Source organism: Drosophila melanogaster, chromosome 3R (genome assembly GCF_000001215.4).
Source record: "Drosophila melanogaster chromosome 3R".
NCBI lineage: Eukaryota > Metazoa > Arthropoda > Insecta > Diptera > Drosophilidae > Drosophila > Drosophila melanogaster.
This window is the reverse complement of record NT_033777.3, coordinates 11,750,923-11,764,544: the sequence shown is the minus strand read 5'-3', so window position 1 is coordinate 11,764,544 and position 13,622 is coordinate 11,750,923. Positions and strand designations below refer to the sequence as shown.

Genomic DNA, 13,622 nt, shown 5'->3' with positions numbered 1-13,622 from the left:
CATTTGAAGCAAAAAACCCTAGTGTCGCTGCCGTCTTGTGGTATTTTCGTTGGCCCGAAAAACGGTCCTACCAAAATGGTACCTCCGGCCACACGGATGAATTCGTCGTCATTCGTCGGAATCATTCGAACTTTGAAAATGGATCGGTAGCTGGGAAGGAAACTTAAAGCGAAATACGCAAAGAAAACGGCTTTTGTCCGCTATTCAGCGATTTTTTTTGTGTTGTAATCAGCAGAGGAAATTTTAACGACCAACTCCACCGCCACACCAGCCATCTCCAGCAGCTCCGGAAAATAAAATAGAACTAAATTAACGCCTCCATCACTACAACAACCATCTCACCAACAACTACAAGAGCAACAACCACAGCAACAGCACTACTGCACCAAGCCCACAAAGAAGAGGTGAAACGCAAAAATCGCAATACCCGAAGAAAAAAACAAAAAATATCGCAGATAACCGAAAAAAGCGGTGCAAATAGATAAACCCCATTTTTTGCTTGAGCTTTTTTCGCCTGTGTGATGAGAGAAATCAGCAGCAGCCATCGATTACAACAACAACAGCAGCCACACCAACGACGACTCAACCACCAAACCAAGAATAAATAAACAGCGGAGAGCGATAGATAGAGAGAGAGAGAGAGAGGAGCATCTGCAGCAGAATTGAATCAGTTTTTTCATCAACCGCCGCATTGTATTAAAAACACAAAAATCCCATAGGCGGCCACCATTTTGATTTTGAATGAACTGAACGAGAAGAGAGGAAAGAGCACGAGAGACTGAGAAAAACTGCTGCTCATTTGTTGCACCGTAAACCCTTTTTCCAGCTTGTAAGCACTCTGCCTGTCTCACTCTAATCGCGTCCAGGAGCACCGTACAGTAACAACAACAGCAACAACATGGTGGAGCCCAAGTCCGGGACAGCTGCTTCTGCCGCTGCTGCGAAAGCAAGCAACAACAATAACAACAACCACCCCCGTGGATCTGGGGACAGCGGCATCCGGAGTGGCAGCGGCATTTCCTGCAGCAACACGGACAACAGCTGCAGCCAGAGTCAGTCAGGTGAGCAATTTGAGTTTCTAGAACTCTGGGAGTTTGACACTAAATTCCCATAGCTGAGAAGCAAACTGTGATGCATGAGATATATTTTGGAAACCTTCTGAAGAGATTTCGCATATTTGCGCTTCGTGTGTCACCAGTTTAATTTTAACTAGACAACATGTTAACAGAATGATGAAATAATTGCAAATATTTGCTCTGACTGTGAATTTGGCAGCTCTTTCGTATAAATTTGAACTTCTACCTATTGGAAATTCACCTGTATCTCTGTCGTAATATTGTTGTATTGCCTAAATATAAAGTATATTTCGTAGGCAACAGTTATTTGCATGCCAAAAGAAAACAAAAGCCTTATTTAAGCATATAATTATTATTTTGAGAATGTGACAAACGTTCTTTGCTTCTTAAAGTTGTACCTATAAAATACGATTTGTAGGATATTTCTGCTAAAATGCAATGGTAAAAAAAAGATATACGTTAATGTAATATTTTGTATCGGAAGTTATACTTCCTCTAAAGTTCCTAACCATATGTATGTATTATTCTGCTTGTCATTGGGTGGGGACTGACTACCAATCAGAGAAAAGACCCGACCATTGCTCCTACGCTTTCATTCAGTGGATTTCTAGTCAGTTATCGGCAAAGCTGGGCCAGGCAGCACTTTCGTTTCGTTTACCCTTGCTAATCAATCGAACGAACTAGGGAGCATTGACTGACTGGGCCACGTTGCGCACCGGGTGCCGCAGTGTATTTCCTTGACGTCACACGATGTTCGAGAACATGCATGCTGTCTGCCTGCCGGCGCCCAACCCCACCACCCACTCCGCTTCCCTTCACCCACCCCGCACAGTCTGTGTGGTGTTTACAGTTGTTTTGTTTCGCCAAGAGAACCCCATTGCATCATTCGACTGGGGCCATTAAGCTGAATATAAGTGTGTATGTGCCCTAATTTTAGGGGTATTCCAGCATCTGGACTTTATAACCATCACTGGGGGTGTTATTATTGTACACAAGTTCTTAATTATATGTGGGATTTGATATATGCTATAAAATAACAATGACAAAGATCAACTAAATCCACTAATTAGTCATATTCTAACTGGAGGTTAAACTAGAAGTTTGTTGTTTTCGTTTAGATAGTGATTATAGTCCATACTTTGTGTTTATCAAAGATAATCTTATGAAACAGGACAGATTGTTGTGTAAATATGCTAGATACGGTTGGGTTGGACCACTGACATCCACTAATTCCACTAATATCCTATAAAATCGGGCATAAGTGAGCTGCTTTGAAAAATCATGAAATCCATATGGGTAAACTGCTGTACAATAGGAATATATTCACACATACATATGTAGATTTCAGCACCAATAGTTACCCTTTGTAATTAGACCAGTTGACTGGTATAAATTCGCATAATATGATTATCAATTTAAGCAATACTAGATTCCAAGCACAAAAGGGTATTCCTTTTCCCTGCCATTCCACCAACACCACCAAAGCTGCCGGCGAAGTGAGAGAGACGGCACTAGTATCTGTGCCAGCTAGCCGAGACCGAGAAATTGAAATTGAGCGTGTGCAGGCAGTTATGGAAATGGAAAATGACTCATGATGGCTGATCGATTGAGCGTAATGCACTGACACTCGTGTTCAAATGCGTATTCGTGCCCAAAATGCAGCGAACGCGGCGAAATGTGAACAAACTACGATTATAACCTTCATGACGTTTATTGCACTTGGTGTGACGTTCGTTGCTTGGCCTCCCACACATATAAAATGTGTGCGCCCATTAGGAGTTGTGCTGGAGTGGATTTTGCAGCTGCAATCAACTGAGTGCAAAACGCTGTCAATTGGAGCCCACCAGCTGGAAACTTGTTTTCCCCCCAACGATCCATAATAATTTTCCATAATTATCGAGAAGTTTTTCATTCTATCGAGGCCTATCGATAGGAGGACATCTAGTGGTGCCTACGTGCAGCCTCCTCCGATTCATGAAATCAGCCCAATATATCTCTGTCTCCCTTGCTCGTTTGCGCAAAAGCCCTGAGAGAGAAATTTATTTTTTAGCTGTGGCAATGCCGCAGTGGAAAAAACGTCAGCTGAGGCATATGTGTTGTTTACTGTGCAAAACGAAAACAAAGCAAGTTAAATGTAGTTTTTGTTTTGCTGTTTGCCCTTTCCACTTGTTTGCTTTTAAACAGAACTCGCGCACATCACACCACCTTCATTGGTATGCATTGGCATTGGTGTTGGAGTCTGTCTCTCTCCCTCGCACCTCTGCTCCACGTCTTTCACGACATTTTCTCGGGCATCGCGCTCTCACACTCCAAAACGTACAAAAACAATGAAACAGGGCTCTCTCTGCACTGAAAGAAAAATAACTTGTTTACTTCAAATTAGCTAAATATGAAAACATTAGGCTGTTCAGTGAAATACGTTTAGTTTATGTGCCACTGTAAAACTATGCTCTAACCGTTAAAAATCAATCATATGCCACAACCATATTTCTTCCTGTGTACTCTCTTTTTACAAGAACTTAATTGCATCATGTAACGCTCTCCCGCACCGGTCTCTTCCTGTGCCGCTCTCTTAAACTTTAGTCTCTCTCTTTCGACCGCTTCTCGGTTTGTCGCTTTGTTATTGTTTTTCCTGTTGCTGTTTTTGTTTTGCTTGCGGCGTGTCGGACACAACCACAAAGCGACTTTTTGTCAAAACTGGTTCTGTGTCCAATATGATGTGGCTTTATCGCCGCTCTCTTTCCGCCGCCGATGCGTTGGTGTGCGTGGGCTTATTGGCCAGGTTGTGTGATAACACAGGTATCGGTGGAGGTACAGGTATCAGTATCGGTTACCTCCTTAATCTGGCCTAAACTAGTGTGTCAATATTTACACCCCTCGAAAGACAAGAACTCGATCGGCAAACACATAGCTAATGTTTTCTCTTTGCCATCGAGATCTCAGCAAATATGAGTTTGTATCGACCAACTAACTTGACTCGATGAATTGACATGGCCGGTAATTGTTGTGCATTCGATTTGAAACCGGATTTTTGCAACCAGAGGCGTTTCTCTTCCGGGCTGCTTTTTTAATTTGAGTGTAAGCAAAAAGATTGACTTATTGTTTTTGTTGTCCTATGACGAACGACACTCGCAATTATTGAGCAGGCTTCTAACTACGTACATATCTATGCTTGTACATATGTATGTACAAAGTATGTTTATCGCTACCCTTGCAAACAGCGCATTATAAACATATACATACATATCTATTTGTTACAACTCTCGCTCTCGTTTCGGCCGCTCTCTTCGCTCGCCGCCCACCGCTCTTTTTTCGCTCTTCGCGCACCGCGGTAGTTTGGTTTTCAGTTTTTGTCGCTCCCCCGAAAGCGGGCGCGTGTTTGAATTCGATTCTTTCCTCGTTGGCGCCGCGCGACGTAGGTCCGCAAAGATTTGTCCGTGTTTTTCCATTTCTTTCAAATTCATTTTTTTGGCCAATTGGTTTTTGTCGCCGGTACTAATCTCACATAAACGCGAAATAAATCTAATTCGAAATTCCCGGCCATTTGATCTGAACAATTTTCCCTGTGCTTCCAATAATAACAATCATTCAGCAGTAAATTGTCGTTTTCGTTTTCGTCGGTCGAAAAGGGAAAAGTGTACTTCAAATCGATGATGATCCAACCGGAATAGGGTTAAAATTAGCCCAACATCGTAATTAAACAAACAACTAATTCGAAACTAAAGCAATACCATATCGACGGGGAGCAATATATATCGAAGGCAGGCGGTTTTATCTACGCATTGCAAAAAACGTGCCGCCCAGAAGAAGAACAAGCAGCAGAACGGGCGTTGCTTAGACAAATTGCGTTGCGATTAAAAGGCGAACAGCAGCAGCAGCAACAACATCAGCGGCAAAAGGCAGCAAACATGTTAGGTAAATACAGCAACAACAACGATAGCAACAAAGTCTAGGAACGAGATGAGATGAGAGAACTGTCGCACACACTCAGCCCTGCTCACTCACACCCACATAACGTGATGGGCATGTGCATCTGTATGTGAGGGGAAACGTTTCGAAATGCCGGTTTTTGCATTTTTGTTATTGTTTTAGTTCCAAGTTTCCTCTACATTTTACAGGCTGCTAAAAGCAATTACATTTTAGGCTTATCTTTAAACAACTGATTTTTAATTTAAAAATTAAAGTAACTAAAACGACCTTGTATGCATATAATAACTATGGTAATATATTCCCATTTGGTTATTCTCTAATTTAATTCCTCATCTTATTTTTTATTGTCATACCTTATGTTCTGGTTCTCTCGCCGTTTTCATACATTTTTTCGCTTTTACAATTTCATTTGCTGCGCAATAATTTTCTGCTTCTTTACAGCACACAAACACAGGCGTGCAGATAACGTTCGTGTGTGATGTGTGCAAGAGTGTTAGTGTCTCTGCCTGCCCGTGAATTCATGGTGTCAGGAGAAGAAGGTGGTTTAAGAAAAAAAAGAGTGAGTTGTTGGGGTGGCATCTCTTCAGCATTCTAGACCATTCGCAAGGGAACGTGTAAATAACATGTATATGAAATGTTTAATTAATTTGCGGAGTTACAAAAGAATTCTTTTAACTGATTAAAGTGTGTTTTTAGATGTAGGCTGAATAAAATGTTAACGAAATCTAAATTTTTGAAATTCCAATTAAAATATTTGCATTTTTAATTGAACAATATTAATATACCTACATGTATGTATGTATGTATTAAAGCAGTGACTTATTCTTGCTTAGGATTACATTTTCTGCCGTCACAGCTCTTAGATGTTGAGCACCGCAAATTGGCAACTTATTCGAAGTGCTCTCTGTCGCACTTTCACCCTGCCATGAAGTAACAGAGAGCGAGAAAGAAGCGGACCCACCTTATCTTCCTCTTCCTCCCTACGAGCCTACTCCCACTCTTTCGGATCCTCTCCACCGCTCTCTAAAAGCTCCTTATGTGCGACCGCATGTTGTTTCTCCTTCCCTTATTTTCGTTTCGCTGGCATTATTTGAATTTAAATCGGCAAAGTTAAGTGCCAAAAGCAAACCTTTTGCTTTGCTCGCTTTTTGCGTAGTTCGTCCGTCTTATCAACCTTTTGTTTATTCGTAAATCGAGTGGCTACCGTGTTATTTTGCGTTTCCTACCCAGACATTTGATAACTTATTATGGCACTGGCTTCGATGATGTTTGCGCTTAGCCTTAAAATTGAAATTTCTCAAGGTTTTCTCTAGACGCTTTCGAATCTTGTTTTGTTTTCAGTTTCGTATTATCTGCTAGCTTTTGTTTTCTTCTTCTGTGTTTTGCACCTGTACGTGAATGTCCTTCATCTCGGTTAATTTTTTTTTAACTTTAAAGAACCCCAATTCTAATCCCGATTCCAGTTGGAAGTTTTTTAAGCTATTCGTTAAAAAATGTTTTGCATACATATGTATTTATAAATTGCTAAGTACAATGTGCATTGATTCTTTAAAAATACCTTTGGTATTTTTATACATATGTACTTCATAGGGAATTTACTTGGTACCGAACTTACATAAAACTTTACATATGCACATGCATAAATAAGCATCTGAAAAGCCGGCCGGCAAACCATGAAAATATTTATCTAGGTTTTCAAATTCGTATCAGGTTTGTTTTGACATAAGTTGGTTTGGCTCTGTAACGATTGCCTAGCCGCTGATGAAATGTAGTAAGGGCATTTCAATAAATGCCTACTGTCGTCATCACCTTATCGACTTGCACCTGAAGGGATCGGATGATGTGTTATGCCGACGTCAAGCACGGACTTTTTGTGCCGGAACTGCGGAAATTGTTTATGCAATTTAAACAAAAATACACACGTCTTCAGAACACTCACACATATTTTGTTCATCAAAACGAAATGATTTGGCGAAAAATAAGATGCATATATACATACATTATTAATTAAATGCGCAGAATATTCGGCAGACTTGTGAGAGGGGAGAGTCCATTTCGATAAAAAAGAGAAATGCAAAAAGTTTGAACGCGTCTGTTGTTTCTGTTGTCTCGGCGTTTATTTACGCAATTGATAACAATTAAAGCTGGCCAACAAATAGGCCAAATTTTATATTTAGAACAGAACGGAAAGCGTGCGACGAATCAGAAAAGCGTGGGTGGGCGAAAGGGGGAGAAGCAAAGTGTTTATATAAATTGGTCATTCATTTAAAAGACGGATAGCAAGAAAATGTTTTTTATAAAATGAATTTTACAATGCCATGGGTATAAAAACAAAAACTAAGATTTCAATTATAGTAATGTAGGAAAAACTGTACCCTAAGAGTACTTGACTCCATAACTCCAATGAAGCAATACTTATTTACAATGCAACGTGACTTCATTAGTAGTTCCTTGGTCGAGCAGCTATATTTGCCCAAAGATACCGCCCTGGTGCAGCCGTCTTGGGCTTTATAAATAGTCGCCCGGCTATTGACAACAATTGAAGAACAGGCACACACCCAATCAAGCTGATCGCCGGTCCTCGGCCCCTTGCTCAGTCCCCTGATCTTGGGGTTAGCTCCAGGCCTAGCTCTGAACGATTCCAACCAGAAGTTTTCTATATAGCAGCGGCCTGCTTGCGGCTGTTTTCTCATTATTTAATTTTACATATTTATGCACACTTGCGGCGACTTGTTTACGACACGCGATTTGCTTTCTACGCAGTTAGTGCAAAAGTACGAGTATTTCTTATTTTATATTCCCTCATTATTATTTTTATACATTGATAAATGCAGAAAAAATAGGCATGCAAATAAATATGGCGAATGTTTTCGATAAAAAGCTCATACCATACATACATGGTACTTGTCAAGCCGATCGCACTCCGATATTAAGCTAGCCTATCCGCTTATTACCAGCTAGAATGCAGAAGTTAAAGGGTTGGAGCGAATTTATTGTAGTTCGAAACTTTTATTTCTGACATTGTCTTATTTGGTTGTTTTTACAGACGGACAGAATGAGCTGACGCGCTACAGCAGCGAGGATGTGTCGGGCAACGAGTCCAGCGAGGCGCCCAACATGACCGAGGTGGAACGCCAGGCGGAGCTTAACAGGCACAAGGAGGAGATGCAGAAGAAGCGGCGCAAGAAACGCATCAGCTCCTCCCTTCATTCCTCAACCTTTCAGGGTGAGTATGGGGGTTAGAGAATAGCTGACAATGTGCATTTCCTTAATTGGTAATTTCTTCCACCAGAGCTGTACAAGCTGACTGGCGAGATTCTTGGCGAGGGAGCCTACGCATCGGTGCAAACTTGCGTTAACATCTACACCGATCTGGAGTATGCCGTGAAGGTGATCGATAAGATACCGGGGCATGCGCGTGCACGTGTCTTTCGCGAAGTGGAGACATTCCATCACTGCCAGGGCCATTTGGGCATCTTGCAACTGATTGAATTCTTTGAGGATGACGAGAAGTTCTACCTGGTATTCGAGAAGATCAACGGTGGTCCATTGCTATCGCGCATACAGGAGCACATTTGCTTCTCCGAGCATGAGGCCTCGCAGATAATCAAGGAGATCGCCTCCGGACTTGATTTTCTGCACAAGAAGGGCATTGCCCATCGTGATCTCAAGCCGGAGAATATTCTGTGTGTCAAGACGGATTCGCTGTGCCCAATCAAGATTTGCGACTTTGATTTGGGTTCGGGGATTAAGTTCACTACGGACATCTCGTCGCCAGCAGCCACTCCTCAGTTATTGACACCAGTAAGTCGGAAATTAGTAATGACTTTAGATTATAAATACTAAATGAAAGTATCTCGTTTTTAGGTTGGCAGTGCCGAGTTTATGGCTCCGGAAGTGGTCGATTTGTTTGTGGGTGAGGCACACTATTACGATAAGAGGTGCGATTTGTGGTCCCTGGGAGTCATTGCTTACATCCTGCTCTGCGGTTATCCGCCATTTTCGGGCAACTGTGGTGAGGATTGCGGCTGGAATCGCGGTGAAAACTGCCGCACGTGCCAGGAACTGCTTTTCGAGTCCATTCAAGAAGGTTCGTGGATGCTAGAAATATTATCATTATTGATATTAATCATAACCTTACTATTGTTTAGGACACTTTTCTTTCCCGGAGGCCGAGTGGCACGATGTCAGCGATGAGGCCAAGGACCTAATTTCTAATCTGCTTGTCAAGAAGGCATCGAACCGCCTCAGTGCCGAGGCAGTGTTGAATCACCCATGGATTCGTATGTGCGAGCAGGAGCCACCGGCAAGCAAGCATGGCAGGCGCCACAAGGCTTTGCAAACGCCCAGTAACATCCGACGGTAATTAAATAGAAAATATTACGGTTGATTTTCAGAAATAATTGATGTTTTTCATAAATTTGCAGCAATCACCAGTCGGCAAGGGAAATCTCGCAGTTTGCCGAATCTGCTATGGCCGTCAAGCGTGTGGTCCTACAGCATTTCTCGATGCGCTACGATTACATGAAAGAGCGTCCCAACATCTACCAGCCATCGCAGGCCTACATGGATGCCTATAGCGATGAAAACTACAATCCCAAGCCGCCGGGTCATTACACTCGCAATCGCTCGCAGCGCAATCCCGCTTCCTCCTTGTGCGGCTACGGAGGGCGTATGTCCTCGATGCACGGCCAGCGGGCCAATAGCCGTCGGTCTTCCCGAAATGCGTCTCGCAATGCATCTGCAATTTATCCGAATAGCGGGGGCTTCAAGACATTGAACGTCCACGAGGAAGATGACGACGATGAAGGTCTGGAGGCTTTTGGCCACATCGATGATGATGATGAGTGGAGCAGGTCTAGGAGGGAATATCAGCAGCAGTGTGAGACGCTGGGCGAGGATCGCTTTAGGCGTCAGAGCGGAAGCGAAGGCGACGAAGTGGAAGATGATGAGGATGGAGAGAATGAGGACTATCAGCACTATAAGCATTACTGGCGCGAATTAGACGAGGAAGAGGGCGACGACTATCTGTATGAGCAGCAGCAGCGCGTCGATGATAAATTCGGGGAAGAGGAGTTCGAGGACGAACCAAAGGAGGAAACTCAAGCTGACAATCTAAAGCTATCGAAAGCTTACGTGGAGCAAGTTGGCGAGACCAATGTGGAGAAATCGAAGCCACAGGACGATAACGGTGGGTATATAAGGGAGGACCTTATTATGGATAATATGGATATGAAGAAAAACACTCAGCAAAGCGAATTTGCTAAGCTCACCATAATGCGCAACGATGCGCAGACGGAGGAGAATAAGATAATGCAGCAGCAGGATGAGGAGAAGAAAGAGGAAAAACAGCAGGATGATGTTGATGGGGCTAAGAAGCAAGGACCATCAAGTGATATTAGTGCTACTACCATCACCGATAATAACAAGCTGCAAACACCAGTTATGACTACAACACACATTAACAACTGGCAAACTGGCGATGCAATTGAAGATGATGATGTTAAACTATTGGATAGTATTAGTGATTTAAATGAAAAGCTACCTGAAATTTATGAGACTGCAAATATTGTTGTCAACTCAGCGGCAGTGCCAGCAGCATCGACACCAGCAGCATCAGCAACACGCCCACCAACCGATAACCCAGAGGAAGATGATTCGAACGTGACCAAACCGACGACTACTGCTGAGGGGACAACAATGCAAACGACTTTTGGCATGTCAGCGGAAGAGGAGAAGCCTGTAGCCCTATCCCACACCGCGGGTCACCACAGCAAGACCGGCCGCACTGTTAACTTTGCCCCCGATGCATATCAGAACGACGAGGATGCCGATATCGACGAGGACGACGACTACGATGACGAGGAGAATCTGCATGAGCACAGCAAGCAACAGCTGCCGTCCAATGCCTACACTCGTAAGCAGCGACAGCAGCACCAGCGGTACATTGTGCCACGCTACCAGCTTGCGGATCAAGTTCCTCAGAGGCAGCACACCGAAAACTGGCGTTATCGCACCCATCACTCGCAGGAACAGCAGCCGACAGCGGACTATCGCAAGTATCGCCCGCCGTTTAGCACCGGAGGCGGCGGTGGCCACCATGGCAACCAGCAGCGCAATTACCTGGGGAGCTTCTCGCACAGCGGCGGTGCCGCTGGTTACAAGATTGCTCCAATGCCGCCACCAATGCAGCCGCCTCCGCGGCACAACAGCGCCGGAAGCAGTGGCAGTGGTAGCGGCAGCGGCGGATCTCCGCCATCTGACGAGCAGTCGGCCATACGCAACTGGCGTCAGGATTGTGTTTACGCCCGCAGTTGCGGGATGAACCAGGGACCGGAACAGCAGCGGCACAACCGTTCGTCGGGTCAGCGTGTCCAGCAGCAGCCGCGGATTGGCAGTGGACGCTTCGCCCACCTGCAGGCGGCCCAATTGATGGACGAGTTGCCTGATATGAGGATCGGCCTTTCGCCGCCCAGCGAGAGTGTACTGCTCCAAAGGCGCCTGCGCCAGCAGCAGCGGGCCAACGATCTGTCTGAGTACTGCGAGCCGGCCACCGCCAGTGGTTAAGCGGGTCCACTGTGGACAGATAACTCTGTTTTTTTTCACGCACATTCTCTTAAAACCAACTTTCCAGTTCTATCATTCTTTTTGGTGCAACTTTTCAAAAGCTAACGTTTATTGCAAAAGTGTATGCAAACTATTTAAATTCAATTGATTCCGCCACTGCAAACAGAGTTAACAAAAACCCCAAAAACAAAAAAAAAAAAAAAAAAACAAAAAAACGATAATAATAAAATGATGAATACTTGTGGTAGGAGAAAGCGACTGCGAAGTGAAACCAACTGAAACCGAGGGAAATTGAGAGTGGCAATAGTCTACGCTGTTTTGAAGCAAGCCAAACAGTCGTTCGAGATGAAAACAACAGAAAACAAATACCTTTTTTTATAAAAAAGATTCAAAAAATTGTAATTTATATTGCAGTATAATTTTTTATTATGAAAAATAAAAACGAATACGAAAAGTGTTTGGTCAAGAGATGCATAAAACACTTACGACTTTTCTGTTTTGGTGAAATTGCTTAAATACTAAGTACTCTTAAAAATTTGTTCATGCCTCTTGATTCAAAATGATGATAATTTTACAACGCCCGTTCCAAATACCAACATGTACAACATATGAAAATTGTTAATATTTGAATAGTATGTTTTTATTTCTCATGACAAAAATTGTTATAGGAAAGGATAAACGGGCAGCAAGAATAAGTTGATTTTACAAAGTTAATTGAATTATCAAAATTTCGAGTCGCTCGCCAATTAGTTGGAATCGAAATTTACACTTAAAAAATTAAACGCTAGTAAGTTATTTCAAAGAAATTGACACGTACACAAGATAAACTGCAATATAAAGGTAATTTTTTGTTACAGTTTATAGTTTTGTAACGTGTATATGCCAATTGCTTGGAAATAGTTTACATGCGTACAGTTAATTATTTCAAAAAATACTGAAACATATATTTAATTAAGCCCCAACACTTCTCTACACTGACATCCATACACACTAAGGCCAGCTACACTGGGCAAAAATCGAACACACTCTTGACATTGCAAGTTGCTCAACACGTTTTGATGGGCGTAAATGAAATAATAACACGCAAACCAATTTTGTTAAATACATACACCTATAATATTTAAAAAATTGTGATATAAAATGTAAATGTAAATGCACCTGAAGAAATCTATCTATCAAATGACGCTGTGCCATCAACAACCACTTCAATCTACTGATAAGAGGAGTATCATTTTCCACAGACCTTATTTGTTTACGTCCCACGAAATCAATGTCAAGTGCATGCTGCATACACACCAATTCTTCTATTTTTCCAACCAACAGCAACTTGTGCGAAAAACTTCCAAAAAACAAAAACAAAATAAACGAAAAATTAAACTGACCACAAAAAATAAAGTTAAATGCAGACATATGAAATCATAAATGATTGTTCATAATTTTAGCTCAAAACGCTGCTGCCAAAAAAAGTTGCCAACGGCCTCGTTTTGGGTTTGGTTAAAGTTTTGAACATTTGCTAATAATAATAACAGCGTCCAAATAATTTATACTATTCATGCAATGAATTCCTACAGAAGCAATCAAAGTTGCACTGAAACTGAAGTATTGAAGTGGAAACTATCGCTTTCGTTTGTTTGTAAAACTGTGAGGAGTGTTTCGCAACGAAACAAAAAAAAAACAAATAATAACTATGAGTTGAATTTACAAGCAGCGCTGCTTAAAATCCGATAAAACTACACTCAAACAAACAGCACCTTGGTTTAGAAAATGTCCGTTAAGCCAATGGTTAAACTTAAGTCGTTACACTGGTCAGCGCAGCTTTCGAGAAATGAACACCAACGAGAATATGGGGAAATCCTGCAGATAATTGATTAGCTGACCGATTTAATCAAGGAATATTTGTATGAAGCGAATTGGTTTTAAAATTATGGCTAAACAGAATTGGAAACGAAAGCCAAGAGAAAAGAATACGAAGCCAGCAATAAAAGAAAGAGTAGATATTGTTTTATACATATAAAAACTCAATAAAAACACTAAATACATGATATGTTA

At 42.3% G+C, this 13,622-nt stretch overlaps 1 protein-coding gene across 2 annotated transcripts; it reads left to right on the top strand.

The window, feature by feature from the left end:
- The first annotated feature begins 87 nt into the window (after window positions 1–87).
- Window positions 88–13,614, top strand: Lk6 (Lk6 kinase). 2 transcript variants are annotated; one of them, NM_143729.3, is made up of 6 exons: window positions 88–1,061; window positions 8,053–8,232; window positions 8,299–8,810; window positions 8,874–9,096; window positions 9,158–9,368; window positions 9,434–13,614. In NM_143729.3, the coding sequence occupies exons 1-6, from the start codon at window positions 899–901 to the stop codon at window positions 11,571–11,573; spliced, it is 3,429 nt and encodes a 1,142-aa protein (NP_651986.2). In that variant the 5' UTR covers window positions 88–898; the 3' UTR covers window positions 11,574–13,614. The 2 variants fall into 2 exon arrangements, with proteins under 2 accessions (NP_651986.2, NP_731624.1); NM_169423.3 differs by lacking the exon at window positions 88–1,061 and adding an exon at window positions 4,466–4,991 and having other exon boundaries at window positions 9,434–12,160.
- The last annotated feature ends 8 nt before the right edge of the window (window positions 13,615–13,622 follow it).